Source organism: Emys orbicularis, chromosome 17 (genome assembly GCF_028017835.1).
Source record: "Emys orbicularis isolate rEmyOrb1 chromosome 17, rEmyOrb1.hap1, whole genome shotgun sequence".
NCBI lineage: Eukaryota > Metazoa > Chordata > Testudines > Emydidae > Emys > Emys orbicularis.
Window position 1 is genome coordinate 17,629,366 of NC_088699.1, and position 17,275 is coordinate 17,646,640.

Sequence of the window (17,275 nt, forward strand, 5' to 3'; positions counted from 1 at the left end):
ATTTACTTGCCAAGCAAAACCCCTTTGTTGCTGTGGATGGAAGTAGCATCTGGCCTGGCAGGTTTTGGTGATAGTCAGACTTGTTTTCCACTTTCTTAGAGCTTAAGTCTATGGAGTCTCTATTGATCAAGCAGCATGTATTCTTGCTGAGTATGGAGAAGTCACAGAGCAAGAGAACAAAGTAGGTCTTTCCCCACTCATGCCCCTCAAAGTCCAACTATATTAGGTTCTGGCATGATGGAATATAGGAAGTATGCATCTTCTAGTCTGTCACAAGAGGTCTCTACCAGAAGAATATTTGAACTACTGACTTAAGCAGTATGTTAATCTTTAGACTAGAAGAATTAATAATATTAACAGTGGTGCTACGATGCACTATGACTGGAAAGGGCCAAAGAACGTTTCCTAAGATATCATGAAACTTAACCAGGTTATACTGTTAACCACGAATAAAAGCCTAACAGTTGTCGCTACTAAGGCTTGCTTTCTGGGGTGGGGGGAGGAAGGATGGCAGGAGCAGAAAATGGGAAGACAAGTCCCTCCTTGAGCAAATTGAAAGATAAAATGGTGACGCTAAAGGTCATATGGACTTTCACAGACTAAGTTTGAACTGGGTTAATCTAATATTTTTACTACATGTGGTGTATCTGGATGTATAACAAGATTCCAGTTGTGCAAAGTGCTCCTTATGTTTCACTAGTTTAGACAAACAGGTGCTCTTGCAAGACCACTGCTTTCACCATACTCCTTTAAACCCTTAACACCATTCCTAGTAACATTCTGTATGAAATAGGCTAGATAGCCTCTTTCCTTCTGTACCCCAGATCTCAGGATTCCAGAGGAAGAATGGGTCACAAACACTTTGCAGCCTGGCAGTGTAGCTGGATTTTGCCTGCCTTGACCCCAGCTTCACAGACCTAGTGGAAGTTTCAGAAATCTTTCTGTTAAACTTTTTTCTAGAGTGGGGATGGGAGTTCTTTATAAGTGCTGCTCCTAGAAAGATGTGAGGTGGCCATGGAACCTCTTGATAAATCTCAGAACTGCTTGTAACCAGGTAGACCTACTAAGCTCTATTAAGAGTAAATGTGGCGGGAGAGGGGAGGGGAGAACAACCACTTCACTTCAATATGAACCATCTGACAGTTTTTTATAACATCGACATGAAAGATATGTGGTTCTTCTGATTTTATTACCCCCTCCCCCCCAAAAAAACCCCAAACTCTTAACATTGTCCTGTGCAAGAGGAATACTGTCTTCAAAGAAGTTAAATTCTGAACTAACACCCACCCTACTCCCCAAGTTAGTATTCCTGTCCCTCCCAGAATAAATCCTATTTTAAAGTCTCTACACACTGTTACTATACAATAGAAGCTTTAATAATAGAGGGATGCCCGAGCAGCAAAGACCTCTGATAGATTATTACCAGTTGTTTGCCAGGGCTACTATAGTTCCTACCACTGAAATCTGAAATTCAACTTTGGCTCTTCCTTTCTCCCATGCAGTTAATGAGCAGAATCAAGCTTTTCACTTATGATCCGAAGTATGATCCACTCTCCATAGGAAGTACCTGATTGTCCTTCTTACTCTAAGCAGCATGAAGATTGTTTCAGTCACAAGTAGTGAACTTTAAAAACTAGTCTTGATTTCAAAGATCTCTGCTGAGGGGAACCTTGCCTCTTCAGGGGCAGACAGCTATCGTTTTCAGATACTGGGCAAGCGGGAGGAAAAAATGTGAGTATTCTGTAAGCTTTATTGGGTCTTCCTGCCCCCTCCTCTCCACACACAGGCTGTCCTAAAGGGAGAGCTTACAGCTCTTCAATTCTTGACTGAGCAGAAAGCTGATGTGACTAATTCTTCTGCTGTAACTCCACAGAAGTCCTCCTGGCTTACAATGCAACCACAGGTCCCTGCCAAGTCAGTTAGGCTGTCATCCTGATGACTTGCACAGCAGTAGACTGTTTACCAGGGCACCCCATCACTTCTATAATAGTGTCCAACTTGAGCAGTAACAAGAACAATCTGAGCCACCTACTTCCAGAATTCAGATGTTCCAGTGAAACTTTAATGTTGGAAAAGCCTCTGGGGGTGACAGATGAAGGATACTGTCCTAACCCAGTTAACTGATATTATGCAGCAAAGCTCTTGAGAGCAAACATGCTCTGCATGGAGTGGTGGTCAGATACTGTTGTGCATTCCACCCATTACTAGGGAGCAAAGTCTTTTTTTTTTTTTTTTTTTTTAATTTGGACTCTCATGTAAGAGGGTGTTGTAATGAGTAGCTCCATTTTGCTATGCGAACGTTTGTCTCAATAAATATTATTCCCATGTCTGCAGACTGGAGTGGGTGGTGAAGGAAATGGTATGGCACAGCTTACGTGGTGTGCCCATGGAGACGCAGTGACTCACTAACACTATTAAGGAGCCTGGTGTAAACCAAACTTGTGGGTTCCAGGATCCCTCTCCATAAGGTGTCACTCTTGACCAAAGTATCTGAGCCCTGGATGTGCAGTAGCACACAGTTTAGTGGTGTAACTCTGAATATCCTCTGTGAATTGGTGTTGCCACGCCATAATGTGTTAGATTGGCACACTCAAGTTGGTGTGGTATGCATTAATGCTGCATAGAGGATCTTGATTTCCTTGTCTTCCCCCTTGGACGGTATCTAATCTAACTATAGAAGATACTTTTTAGTGAATAGAAAGTAAATGTCAAAACAGAGTATTGTACAGGCCAAGGATAACCTGTATTAACTCTTTTTTACTTCACCACAGTCAAGGTATGACAGCACTGCAGCACTCTGACCCTAAGCATGTGGTTCTTAACAGACTAGTCATTGTTTTTGGCAAAAGGCTTTAGGTTTCTTCATGACTAGAAAAGTTATAAAATGTCTGAAGGATTCTTCTGATACTGACACTATTTCTTAGTTGCAGTGTCCTCCTCTTTAATGCAGTAGTGTCCCTTAGTTGTTGGTTCTAGGTAACCTGGCATGGTGGACTCTAGACCTATTTAATATAGGAACAAGCCAACAGCTTGGATGGCAGTTCTGAACCTCATGGCTGCAAAAAATTGTATGCATATCTTAATTACTAAACCACATCACCTTAAGGGCTGTGGCACATACAGCCCTTAAGAGGTAAAATAGGAACCCCTTTTGAAATATGGTATGAATTTAAATATCTAAATTCATCACAGGCTGTAACAGCAGTGGGAACAGCTTTCAGAACGCAGGTGATTTTCAAGCTTTAGAACTTTGGAACAAAGTAAGCTAAAACATGACTACTCAGAACCGTGTTCTGACCCTGCTATTGACAATCTGTTTGAAGATCCCAGTGGGATCCTAAAGCTCTAGCATGCAGTTTTGAAAGGGAAATAATAAACTCAGTAAACGTTTAAGTCTTAAAATCCAATAGCACTTGTTCTGCTTATATTTACTGTCAGCACTCTTGGTTGTCTACCTTCATAGGCATAAGGCATATGTGTAGAGCATTATAATATGCCTGTTTTGTGACTTAATTGGGAACTCTCTGAATTTTATTAGTGAATTCAGTAGTAACTTGTTTAACACCTTACCAGTTGAACAGTGAGCTTGAAAGAGCTCAGGTCTTCCAAGATCAAATCTCTTTACAGATAAAATCTCACTAAACCGAACAGATTACTGATGGCGTACTAGTAGTGGTGTACCTAAATCTAAACATGCATAGGGACTTGCTTAATGAAGTAAAACCTGATGAAATGATCTGCTGTTGAACTAACTATATTTTGTAGAAACAAAGACTGTGGAAAGGGGTATGAGGAGTCTGAAGTACATTCATGAGTAAGTGGTTTTACAATGCTTTTGAAGTTATATTTGCACCAGCATTAGCTTGAACTTGCAGTTCAATAATTCAGATATCATGAAGAATTTACGGATTAAAAGTACTAATCAAATCTGAGTCTGAGAATTCACTCTACCGAGGCAGATAAGCATTATTCCAATCCCTGGGTGGGGGAGTGAGGCATTGGAAGTGACTCCCAGGCAAGCAACTAGCTTAAGGTAAACTCCTCAAGCTGAGGACTAGGTCAGAAATGGTTTCCAGGACAGTGGATAGCGCACATTGTTCCAAAAGGCTATCTTTAACAGGACAGTGTTATTGCCTGGACCAGGTCTCTGCAGCCTGTGGATTGAGCCAGCACAGGGTGGATATGGACAGTATGGCATGTTCCGGGAACACTTTAGTGGCAGCAGGAAACTATTTAAGCGTGTGACAGTTAAGAATCTAAAGCTACTCAGAATGAGAACCAGTAGCTCTGTCTTGGGGTGTGCAGGCAGACAAAGAAAGGATGCAGCTGAAGACGCAGATCTTAGTTATATACTACTTGAGATCTGCTATGATGGTAATAGTCACAGCTTGATATGGCAAATACAAGCAGCTAGAAAATCCAGACTTCAGTAGTCTGAGCTCTAGTCTTCAACAGTGCTGAATAGGTGGCTGTAGACTGGTATCTCTAGCCCTGGGTTTAATCCACTGAACCTGTTAATGAGAGAGATTTCAGAGAACTTAACTTGTTCAATAATCAAACTACACTTTTTTTTATATCTAGTATTAAGCAGAGTAATGGCTCTTTACTGTAGTGTAGTGCAGAGTGCTCTGACTTTAAGTACTCATGTGCAGTGGCGGGCTGTCTCAGTTGAAAAGTTGAAATGCCATACATAGCTGCTGCATTTAGCCATGGGGCTCTTTCTGCTTAGTCACTTGGACACCCCTGCTTTGCTTTTGGTTTTGTATAAAGGTCTCTAGGCCTATATAAAGGCAGTAATGGTGGGTAGGGGAATGCTTGTAGTTTGGTGTGCATTTAATTAACATTTGAACCAGGGTGGATTTGATTTAAATCACTAGTCAGGAAGGCTCTATTTAATAATCATGGATTTCTACATAAAAGTGCATTCTTCTTCGTTGTTATAACCTTAATACATATTCTTCACAACTTGGAGATGTAGGTTTCATTTTTAGAAGGTACACACTATACATTTCTAAAGTTATTTATTTTGAAAACTTTTCAGATGAGTTTTTTTACAGCTATATCAGAAAATGAATGATTGTTTAGTTGCTTCAATTACCAAAGGTAATTGAAGCAGATAGGTCACCTCCCAGTGACTTCATAAATATCTCCAATTCAACAGGTTAATCATTAATATTTGGAGGCTTTTCTTGCCATGCTGTATTAGGAGGAGAATATCACCAGACAGACAGTTAAATTGTTTTAGTTAAATAAAACAATGTTATGTATTCTGGATTTTTTTTTTCTTCAACAGCAAACATATAATTAACAAAACAAGCATATACATTTTTGAATTTAGTTAAACATTCAAGTTTTTATTAAATCAGGTTTGTTTTTGTTAACTAAAATAGTTAAATAAAATAGTTTAAAAACAACAACAAACTAAGTCTACTGTGTCAGCCAGGTCAACATGAGAAACTTAAAATTGGCTTCTGCAGCTAACTCAGTCATCTTCACCTTCATTTTCCTGTTTGTTCATAATCTGGAAAAGAAAAACAAGCTTTCCTGCTTTTTCAGGTCCCAAATGACTTCTCAATTTGGAATGAATTAGTCCAAAGAAAGAAAATAATCTTTCTACATCGGCAGAAGAAGGTACTGCTGTTAAAAATGAGATGATCACTTCAAGAGTCTCTGAATCCAAGTGCTTAAGTGACTTCCACCAGTTCACTGGTGTGACTTTCTTTAAAACATCAGCAAACCTATTTCTTGAATGGTTCTTATTCCCAAACTGGGTCTCTTTTACCAGCCTACTGCCATTATAGGTTTTCCCTTCTAGTGAGAACGGTATGGTAGACTTCAAATCAATGAAGGCTACGCTCAGAAAGACCTCAAGACTTCTGGAATATGCTGCTCAAACAGTTCCACTTTTGTTTCTACTGCCTGTCCCTCCCTTCTCACATTTATTTCCAGACTTCTCCTTCTCCAGATCTACTCCACACACAACCATCTTCTATTCATTGAACTCTTTGAAACTTTGCACTGTTGGAGAGAGGTAAGGGATGGACTCTGTGTACACAAATCTGCAGAGGGACAATAGGGTTGATGTCTGTTATTTCTCACCTCTATATATTTTACTTAAAAACATTTTTGCTGTTAACAAACCTGTTATCTCTGGAGACACAAATCCACAGTTTGAGAACTGCAAAACTAAACATCTCTGGGATCTTCTAGACTGAGCCCTGAGTCCCATTGGGTAAATAGAAAGGCTAACCTAAATAATCTATACAGAAGCCCCTGGAACCCCATAAGATGGGGTCCCTAATCCATGAACTCTTGGAACTCATTTACAAAACTTTTCTTAAACTTTACATGAATATATGGTCTCGTATTTTAGAATTTATAATTCTTATTCCATGATGAAATACATTCTAGCTCAAAGATAGTTTTAATTAAAACTCTTATCTTTAGATAGGTTTGCTTTCCTCAAAAAGCATGGTTTAAAAAAAAAAAAAAAAATGGTATCCACCCTGATTTGAACTATAGCCACAGCCCATGTACTATTTGTATTAAAGGTGCCTTTCTGGCTGATTCCATAGGTGCAGCACAAACCAAAACCACTTTGTACCATAGAACTGAAGGCTGCGATCCTGACAATACAAGTAAATTGCAACTTGCTTTAGGCACAAAGATCATGGATATAGTTAAAACACAATTGTGAACTTTAATTTCAAAAACTTAAATACAGAAAACTCTACCCAGAGCAAGAGGGCCAAGGAAGATAAGTGAGGTCCTTAAAACCAATTCTTGGTTGACTCCTGCTGCCTAGTGGTACAGGGAGGTTTCAAGCACTGGAGCCCTCTTCCTTAATTTGTTCGTCACTACTGGGCCCTGTTTCATGGGAGTTCCCCTAACTCCGATGCATCTGTGCTTGGGAACAGCTTACCCCAGCTGTAAGCAGTAACTACCTCAGCTGGGAATTGACATACTTATAAAGCACTATAAAACAGGCATGTTGTCTTCATCTGGTGCCTTTAAATGCAGAGTCCTTCAGTCAGTAAAGGTTCCAGCCAGTACAAAACACAGAAGCCCATATGCATAGCATTAGAGCTTGCTATGAACACTCTGTGCATGCTCCTTCTCCTTGCGGGTGCTTTGCTCTGTTCAGTGGGGAGATAATTCAGAGCTGGGTCGAGAGAGATCCTGATATTCAAAGTCCTCCATGGGACTGGCTCTAGCTATCTGGGACAGCCTAGTCCTCCATGATGGCTCATGAATGTTGGAGACAACTCTTATAACTGGGTCTAGACTAGACATTGGACTCCTGCAAAGTGAGTGACTAAGGGTGGCAACACTTCCAGAACCAAACACAAAATTAAATTTCTCTGACTTAGGTCTCCCTCCGTCTCATCATGCACAACACATCCACCCACTCACTGATGCATAAAATCAAGCTATTGCTTCCATATCCTGTAGGACCAAAGTTAATGCCTGAAGAAAAGGCCAGAACAAGGATGTGTCTCTACTGCAGAGTTAGCTCAGGCTAGTTTAACTAAAGAGTGTGATCACAGTGCAGAATAACACTTGATCAGCACAGTAGCTGGATTAGCAGAAAAGAATAGGTGTATCCCCACTTCATTACTAGCTTAAGCAACAGCAGTACTCAAGGCTCACCTGAAAGGCAAGGAGTCTGAATCTGATGCTTAAAGAGCCAGTGAAGACACTCGGGGGGGGGGGGGGGAGGAGGAAGGGGGGAATGTTGTGGTAGTGGTGTCAGGATAGATTGATAGAGGCTTGAGAGGAGTCCAGCAGGTCACGTGAAGCATCTCTACAATGAGGATGTAGAGATACAAGTACTTGGTTGTGAAGGATTGAATAACTTAAGCTTGTCCACGTGTAGGCAAAACACGCTGCAGGCAGCAGGGGGGAGCAGGGGAGGGCTCTGGCTGCTGGAGGCCAATGGGAGCGGCTCAATCAGGCCCAGCCGCCCAATCAGCAGCTGCACCCTGCATGGGATGGGGGGAGGGGAAAAATCCCAGACCTTTTAACCTTGTTACTAATTCCTCCTGGATGGCTATTTAGAGACACAAAAGCTGGACATGTCTGGGGAAATACGGACGGATGGTAACCCTAGGCTCATCCAATAACTTCACGAAGTCTGCCTCAAATGACTAGGTCCATGTCTGTCTTGACACCAAATGCAGAGTTCACCTCAGACTGTTCTCATTTCAGACACCCTTTGTCTTTCAACCATGTATGAAATTATAGGTGGTTGTAAGAGTTTGACTCCTTCAGGAAAAGTTGGGGAGCAAACCTGCACCTCTGACTCAGGCTGTGTGGTCCCCTGTGGACTCAATCTCACAAATAAGATTGAAATAAGAGCAATAAGACATGCAGATTGTTCCCTTCACAAGGGGTAGAAGCTACCATTCAGATCTTGACAGGCAGTACTGCAGCAATGTATATCAACAGGTGAGGCGTTTGCTTTTCAAATGCCCAGATGATCCTAAGCTGGGAGGGGTTGCAAGCACTTTGGAGGACAGGATTAGAATTCAGCTGTCCCTTGACAAATTGGAGGACTGGTCTGCATTCAACAATGTGAAATGGGGGTGGGGGGGAGCACAAAGCACTTCACTTGGGAAGGAAAAATCAACTGCAAAATGGGTAATACTGGCTAGGTGGTTGTTAGGGTTCCTTCCCCACTTTGAACTTTGGGGTACAGATGCAGGGACCCACATGAAAGACCCCCTAAGCTTATTTTTACCAGCTTAGGTTAAAAACTTTCCCAAGGCACAAATTCCACCTTGCCTTGAACAGTATGCTGCCACCACCAAGTGATTTAGACAAAGAATCAGGGAAAGGACCACTTGGAGTCCTATTTCTTCCCCCCCCCCCAAGCCCTGCACCCCCTTTCCTGGGGAAGGCTTGAGAATAATATCCTCACCAGTTGGTACAGGTGAACACAGACCCAAACCCTTGGATCTTAAGAACAATGAAAAATCAATCTGGTTCTTAAAATAATTTTAATTAAAGAAAAGGTAAAAGAATCACCTCTGTAAAATCAGGATGGTAAATACTTTACAGAATAACAAAAGATTCAAAAACACAGGATTTCCCCTCTAGGCAAAACTTTAAAGTTACAAAAACAGGGAAAATTCACAAGCTAAAACAAAAGATAACCTAACTCATTTCTTTGCTATTACTTACTATTTCTGCAATATTAGATGCTTAGCTTAAATGTTTTTTCCCTGCCCTGGTTCCTTGTTGACTCCAGGAGACACAGACAACCCCCACCCCCCAGATTTGAAAGTCTTCTCTCCCCTCCCCCCTTGGTCCTTTTGGTCAGGTGCCATCCAGGTTATCTGAGCTTCTTAACCCTTTACAGGTAAAAGAGGAATTAACCCTTTACAGGGTAAAGAGGGATTTTATGCTACCCGTAGCTGTATGTTTATGACAGTGGTGGTACTGCTGAAAAGGATCTGAGGGTTGTAGTGGATCACAAATTAAATAAGAGTCAGCAATGTGGTGCACTTGACTAAACATGTGAAAAAGATGAATATTCTAACAGGAGTGCTGTATGTAAGACACAGGAGGTAATCGTCCTCTGCTCAGCACTGATGAGACAACAGTTTGAGGTACTGTGGTGCCTAGAATTGTCTACACTTCAGGAAAGATGTGGACAAATTTGAAAAGTCCAGAGGAAAGCAACACAAATGATAAAATGTTTAGAAAACCTAATCTGAGGGAAGGCTAAAAAATGTCATGTTTAGTCTTGAGAAAAGACGGGGGGAAGGAGAGAACCTAATAGGTTAATATATTACGGGTGGCTGTAAAGAGGTCTGTGAACAGTTATCTGGCATGTCCACTGAAAGTAGGACCAGAAGTAGTGGGTTTAATTTGCAGTAAGGGAGACTTACAATTTCCTAACTATAAGGCTAGTTAAGCTCTGGAATAGGCTTCCAAGGGAGGTTGTGGAAACCCTAACATTGGTGGGTTTTAAGAACAAGTTAAACACCTGTCAGGGATGGTCTTGGCATACCTGGTGTTGCCTTAGCATTGGGGGCTGGATGACCTCTGAGGCCCTTCCAGCCCTACATTTCTATGATGCTAAGGAGGGGCATGATCAACACCTGTCAGGAAGAAATTCTTTTGTGGGAGCAGCATATTCAGAACTAAATTGACCTTTTAGCTCCACATATTGTGGGACACAACGATCTAGTTCACCACATCAGCAGAAATAGCTCCTCTAATGCACAAATGGACTTAAACACTTGAGAGCCATATCCTTTTATGGGATTGGGGTTCCCACTCATGGATAACTTTGACCAACTAGAAGGCAAAATATAACATCTTCTGCATGGATGAGTGAGTCCAGCTCCAGCTAAGATGCTTTTCTGATTCACTGGGGCAGCCACTTCATATATGCCTTCCCACCATCTCCACTAATTCCCAGAGTCCTTTGGAAGGATGAGATGAACCATTTGATACTCCTAGCCACACCAGTTTTGATGTTTGGAACTCTTCCGTCTTGCAGTTAACCACCTGTTGTTACCACCTCTTCTGGACATAGTTTCACAAAACCATCTAATCCTTCATCCAAACTTGCAGTCTGCATCTAAGTTCCCTCTAAACTGCATGGCTGTGCTGCACCGCAGCCTATTAAGTGTTGCTCAGGCTGCCTTGGGGAGAGATGCCCCGGCCTGAACCTGCCGGGGGAGGGGCACCCCTCCATCTGCCATGGCCGGGGAGAGAGCTGGGGGAAGTCCTCTCCCCACAGTAGCGCTGGGGCAGTCTGTACCCCCAAACTCCTCATCCCCAGAGCCTGCACCCCCAGACAGAGCCCTTACCCCTGCCATATAAATTTTATTATGTGCGCCAATATGCAGGTTGTCTCCCCCCACCTCCATATTGGGGCACATAACAAAATTCATTCTGCATGTGCGTTGGAAAAATTAGAGGGAACACTGGCTCTGCATCTGACAGCTTGAATGCTGGTTGGTTGGTTGACTTCCATGGATAGAAGCTGCTTGGTACAGGTTCAGGACTTTCCGATTTGGAGCAGGTAAGTATCCACCAGGTTAAAATAGGCAAAAAAGGAAACATTGTCTTCATCCACTGGAGACTTCCATTCCTCAGACATTGAGCTATTAACTAGTTTGAGAGTCCACTTGGCCACAATATCAGCCTGTCATCCTCCCATACAAGATTTCTCAGTAGTCCTAGATTCCTGAAACAGCAAATGTATTTCCTCTCTAGCCATTCTGTATGGGACTCCAGTATGGTCCTTGCTTCTGATAGAACTGCCTTTCAAACAGTGTCAGATTGTTTTACCTAGCAAGTAAGACTGCATTCTGAGTGGCAACTACTTCAGCTTGCAGGATGAGTGAGATTCAAGCTTTGGTGGTGATCATTCTGCTCTGTGTCGCAAGGACAGCAACTTTGAAACAACCTTTAGGCAAGGTCTTAGACTTTCACCTGAGTCCATACATATTTATGCTTCATTCATTTAAAGGGGCAAAACTTCATACTTTAGATGTTCTGGGAACTCTCTCATATGAATAGTGATCTATTTTTATTTTATTTATTTATTTTTTAAATATTAAAGAAGTACTTTTTGGGGAATTATGCCATAATGGGATACATTAATTTCCTGGATAGAGATTGGAGAATAAATGCTACCAGCACTAGTAGGGCCCATTTACCTGTGGATGAGAGAGATGACCTCTCTCCCCCCCCCCCCAAATCAAGAAAAACTAACGAGTTGGTGCAGTGTTAGACCTGGTTTTAGTAAGTAGTGAGAACATCTTAGAGCTGGCTGTCAGAAATAACCTTGGATCAAGAGTCAATTCAGTTGGAATTAAATAGAAGTATAATCAACCATGTTGTCAATTATGATTTTTTTTTATTTCAAAAGAGCAGACTTGGGGAAATCAAGGGAATTAATTAAAGAAGTCAACTGAGCTGAAAAGCTCAGTGACTTAAATGTGAAGGAGGTTTAGTTTTTGTATAGCTGATTGACAATTTCAGATGGAGTTTCTTCCATTCTAAGCAACGGGGAAAAAAATTGTAGGGAAAGGCTCCTGACCCCATTGGATGAATGACCACCTCAGAAAATTAGGAGTAAGCAGAGAGCCTATAAAGAATGGAGAAGGGTTGATCTGCAAAGAAAACTACTTTGCGGAAGCTAGAAAATGTGGGTATAAAGTGAGATTTGCAAAGTCAAGCAGGATTAGTGCTTATCGAGGAAACTAAAATAGTGGGTTTTTTAGTTTTATGAATAAAGATGGATGAGGTTGGGTCGCTATGCTTTGTGGATGAGAAGGAGATTAAAGATAAACTAGGTGTGGTCCAAAACCTAAATGAATACTCTGCGTCAGTTTTCAATAATAGGGAGCATGAAGGCAGTGCAGCTGATGGAAATAAATGTCTAGAAATGGAAACCAAGCTCCAAGTTTTTCTTCTACCTTCCAGAATACTGAAATCTGGCATGTTAGACTGATAGTAGTAGTGGAGTTCCTCAAGGATGGATCGATCTTTAGTGAAAATACTTATGACCGTGGCACAAAAAGTAGGTGTGCTAATGAAACTTGCTGATACAAAGTTGGGAGACGTCAATACAGAGGAGGATGGGAATATTCTACAGGAAGATCTGGATGACATCAAAACTTCATCCCATTTCTCACTCTAGTCCACAATACTACAGAGTGCAAGATCATGTACTTAGGCTCTAATTTCTGCTACAAGCGGACTCATCAGTTGGAAGCAACAGAGGAGGAGACGCACCTGAATATGTAGGTCAATCCTAGAATAACCATGAGCAACCAGTGTGATGTGGCTGTGAAAAGGCAAGTGCAATCTTAGGATGGCATTTCCAGTAGAGAGAAAAGTGTGAATACCATTGTACAAGACACTGGGAAGATCTCATCTGGAATACAGTGTACAATTTTGGTCATCCATATTTTAAAAAACAAACAAACAAAAAACAGGTACAGAAAGCTAGTAGGTCCTCCATTAACCTAATCATCTTATCTTATGAGAGGAAGACTGGAAGAGCTTGGCTTGTTTAGGCTAACAAAGAATGCTGAGAGGGGAATATGATTGCTCTTCTTAAATTATATTAAGAGGGGTAAGTACCAGGGAGGGTGAAGAGCTATTTAAGCTAAAGGACTATGACCACAAGAACAAATGGGTATAAACTGCCCATGAATATATTAAGATTGAAATTTAGCAGACGGTTTCTAACCATCAGAAGGGTGAGGTTCTGGAACAGACTCCCAATAAGTTGTGGGGGCAGACAACTTACTTAGCTTTTTAAGGCAGCTGGAGAAATAGGATGCAATTGAATTACAGGGTTGCTTGTGATGGTAGGGGGCAGGACTCAACAGCCTTGGGGCTCATGTCTAGTTTCTTACATTCCTAAAGCTCATGTTTTTGGGGGCTTCAATCAGGCACTTGTGAGGAACAGGAAGGGATTCTTCCTCTTCTTCCCCCCTCCCCCCCAATATTCTGGGAAGCTTATCTCCTTCCCCATAAGCATCAGGAATGGCCATGGCTGGAAATGGGACACTAGATGGGGTAGGCCAGAGCTCTCAGGTGGCACTGAGCATTATCTCTCTTATACACTTTAGTTGGTTGGTTTGTGCTCTCATGCTCAGGGTCAAATTTATCACAATGTGGGGTTGGGAAGGGATTTTTCCCCTAGGTCAGATTGGCAGTGACCTTGTGAAGTTTTCACCTTCTCTGCAGCATGTGGGTACAGGTCATTTGCCAGGGTTATCTGCATTTACTTCACTTAATCATTTCTCTGGAAACAAGGTGGCTTCGAGCACCCTCCTGCACCCCAACCCCCTTCTGACAACACAAATTACTAGACGACCCCAGGAGGGGGAACCGAATCCTGAGTTTGCCTGATTCCCGCTGCCCCAGGTGGGGGAACCAAAGCCTGAGCCCTACTGCCCTGGGCAGGGAAGGGGTCAAAGCCAAAGCCCAAGGGCTTCAGCTCCAGCCTGTAACCTGAGGGCTGAATCCCTGGGTGGTGAGGCTCAGGATTCAGCCCTGAGCCCCAGCAAGTCTAAGCCAGACCTGACAACCCCACTAAATTGGGGTCGTGACCCACTTTGGGGTTCTGACCCACCGTTTGAGAACTGCGGCCATAATGTATATGGCCAGCCTGGAAGCACAACAAGCAAGATACAAATAGCCTCCCAGTGAATGAGGGGGACATAAAATAGAACCCCTGGCACTAGCCTCTTCTAGTCTTTCTCCCAACCCTAATCCCGCTAAACTACCTGTGGTCCTTGTGAACCACTACATACTAAGTTGTAGGGACACTTAACTGGTTCTCCTACTCTTCTGGATCCTGAGAGACTTTTCAGTTCCTTCAAAAGAAAAAAAAATTGATTAAAAATACTAACTTTTCAAATACAGCAAGAATAATCTCCCCAATCTTGCTCTTGTGCTGTGGCTCATAAGGCTAAAATGTACCCTCCAACACTAGGAATACCACACCACATAGTAAGTACCATTGCTATTGGGTCTGCAAGACTGACTACTGAATTAAAAGTCCTCTAGCATTGCCTGTTGAGCCTCAAACTTGTTCTGGCACTTACCTTCTCAGGATTTCCCTCCTAGATCTTTGACTTCTGGAGCAGGCAGATCAGGGATCATGATAGTAATGTCACTAGATACAGGACTGAGTCTAAGGACCTACCACATGTAAAAAATATTTGCAGATGATGATGCGTTAAGGGACACCAGACCCCGACCAGTGATCTAAAAGTGACTCTTTTTATAACCAGTCCTCTTCCCAACATCTGTAATACAATCTGCATACTTAACTAGTATAAAGTGCACAAAGGCTCACAAGTTTGTTTTCTTTTCTTTTTTCTTTTTTTTTTAAAACAGAGCTCAACAAAAATCCAGTGGAAGGTTTTTCAGCAGGTTTAATAGACGACAATGATCTTTACAGATGGGAAGTCCTCATTATTGGTCCTCCAGATACATTGTAGTAAGTACTAGCAATCTTAGTAAAACAGTGTGTACCCTAGCTTGTTAAAACTTCTTGCTGAGATTCTAACCACAATGTGTAATGTTCACGTTAACCCTAGTTTAAGAGTAAGGTTTTAATAGCTTGGTGCTCTTTTTACAGCAGACGTAGTTGTTGGATTACTGGACATGTGCTGAGTCTTACATTGCAAATACCTCTAATAGCAAAACTATTTGCAAGTTCTGTGGAACATGGAAAATGATCCTTCATTGTGCATTTATTTGACTTCTCTTTGGGGAGGGGAGGGAACAGAGGAGCTGCTGGGATCCTCTAGTTGCTCATAAGAACGGCCCTACTGGGTCAGACCAAGGGTCCATCTAGCCCAGTATCCTGTCTTCCAACAGTGGCCAACACCAGGTGCCCCAGAGGTAATGAACAGAACAGGGAATCATCAAGTGATCCATCCCCTATCACCCATTCCCAACTTCTAGCAAAGAGAGGCTAGGGACACCATCCATGCCCAACCTGGCTAATAGCCATTGATGGACCTATCCTCCATGAATGTACCTAGTTCTTTTTTGAACCCTGTTATAGTCTTCACAGCATCCTCTGGCAAAGAGTTCCACAGGTTGACACTGCATTGTATGAAGAAATACTTCCTTTTTTTTTTTTTTTTTTTTTTTTTTTTAAAACCTGCTGTCTTAGTTTCATTTGGTGACCCCCTAGATCTTGTGGTGTATGTAAATAAGGAAGTTATTTACTCTTTCTCCACATCCATCATGATTTTATAGACCTCTATCATATTCCCCCCCCCCCCCCCGCCCCCTTAGTCATTTCTATTTTTTTTTCCAAGCTGAAAACTCCCAGTCTTATTGCTTCTCGTATGGAAGCTGTTCCATACCCCTAATCATTTTTGTTGCCCCTTTTCTGAACCTTTTCCAATTCCAATATCTTTTTTGAGATGGGGGCAACCCCATCTGCACGCAGTATTCAAGACATGGGCATACCATGGATTTATATAGAAGCAATTTGATATTTTCTGTCTTATTATCTATCCCTTTCTTAACGATTTCCAACATTGTTAGCTTTTTTTGACTGCCACTGCACATTGAGTGGATGTTTTCAGAGAACTATCTGCAATGACTCCAAGATCTTTCTTGAGTGGTAACAGCTAATTTAGACCCTCATTTTATATTTATAGTTGGAATTGTTTTCCAGTGTGCGTTCCTTTGCATTTATCAAGATTGAATTTCATCTGCCATTTTGTTGCCCAGTCACCCATGTGCACTTAACCCTTTGTTTCCCCTAGTGTCACTAGCTGACTGAAGCCTTTTGAGTGCTACAAAAATTACTTGGCTCTAACCATAATAAGTATATCCTTCATAGAATGTCAAAGACCAGTGGCACAAAAGGTTGAGACAACTGGGAACTTGGTTAGCTGCAGCAGATAGCCACTGATGTCTTTTGTGCCTTGTCAAGCCTTATGTGTTCCGTACTGTTTTTTTACAGTGCCTTTCCAAAGTGTGCCAAAGAAGACTTAGTATGTTTGAGAGGCATTTTCCCTACATGGCAACCCTCTACCTGGTTTAGCCTGCCAGTTGAACCAGTGTCATGGGGCATGGCGGCAGCTGCTGCCGCCTACTGGCAGCTACTTGGGGTGTAAAAGAGGTAGTACCTCAAAGTCAGGACAGTCACACTTTGTTTCACTTTTTTCTTTTATCTTTGCTTTGCACCCAGCTCTGACATAAGAATGGTCATAATGGGTCAGTATCCTGTCTTCTGACAGTAGCTGGTGTCAGATGCATCGGGAGAATGAACAGAACAAGGCAGTTATTGAGAGATCCATCCACTGAGCCACAACCGTAGTGTGGGTTGTATGCCTGATCATCTTGGCTAATAGCCATTGATAGACCTGTCCTCCATGTATTTATCTAATTCTTTGATGTTCACAACATCCCCTGGCAAAGAGTTCTATAGGTTGACTGCATGTTGAGGTAAGTACACACAATGGTTATTAGCCAAGATGGTCAGGGACTCTCTCTCTCCATGTCCCTAAACGTCTGACCTCTAGAATCAGACTAGATGACAGGAGATGGATTGCTCAATAAATTGCCCTGTTCTGTTGATCCCCTCTGAAGTATCTGGCACTAGTCCCTTTCAGAAGATGATACTGGGCTAGATGGGCCAATGGCCCGACCCAGTGTGGACATTATGTGAGTGAAGGCTGTGAAGTGAGGACCAGTTTAAAAAGAAACATTCAGAGTGCAACTATCCTGATTTTTTTCAGAAGTGCTCCTTCTCCTTCTACACCTA

At 42.1% G+C, this 17,275-nt stretch overlaps 1 protein-coding gene across 3 annotated transcripts in view; it reads left to right on the top strand.

The window, feature by feature from the left end:
- Window positions 1-17,275, top strand: part of UBE2G1 (ubiquitin conjugating enzyme E2 G1) — a 46,479-nt gene that overhangs the window by 14,011 nt on the left and 15,193 nt on the right. The window contains exons 2-3 of one of the 3 annotated variants that reach the window (XM_065418096.1): window positions 1,503-1,731; window positions 14,881-14,983. In XM_065418096.1, the coding sequence (XP_065274168.1) occupies window positions 14,932-14,983 (52 nt within the window). In that variant the 5' untranslated portion in view covers window positions 1,503-1,731; window positions 14,881-14,931. Of the gene's footprint in view, window positions 1-1,502; window positions 1,732-3,765; window positions 3,815-14,880; window positions 14,984-17,275 lie in introns of those variants that run through there. The other 2 variants (XM_065418095.1, XM_065418094.1) reach the window with 2 other exon arrangements.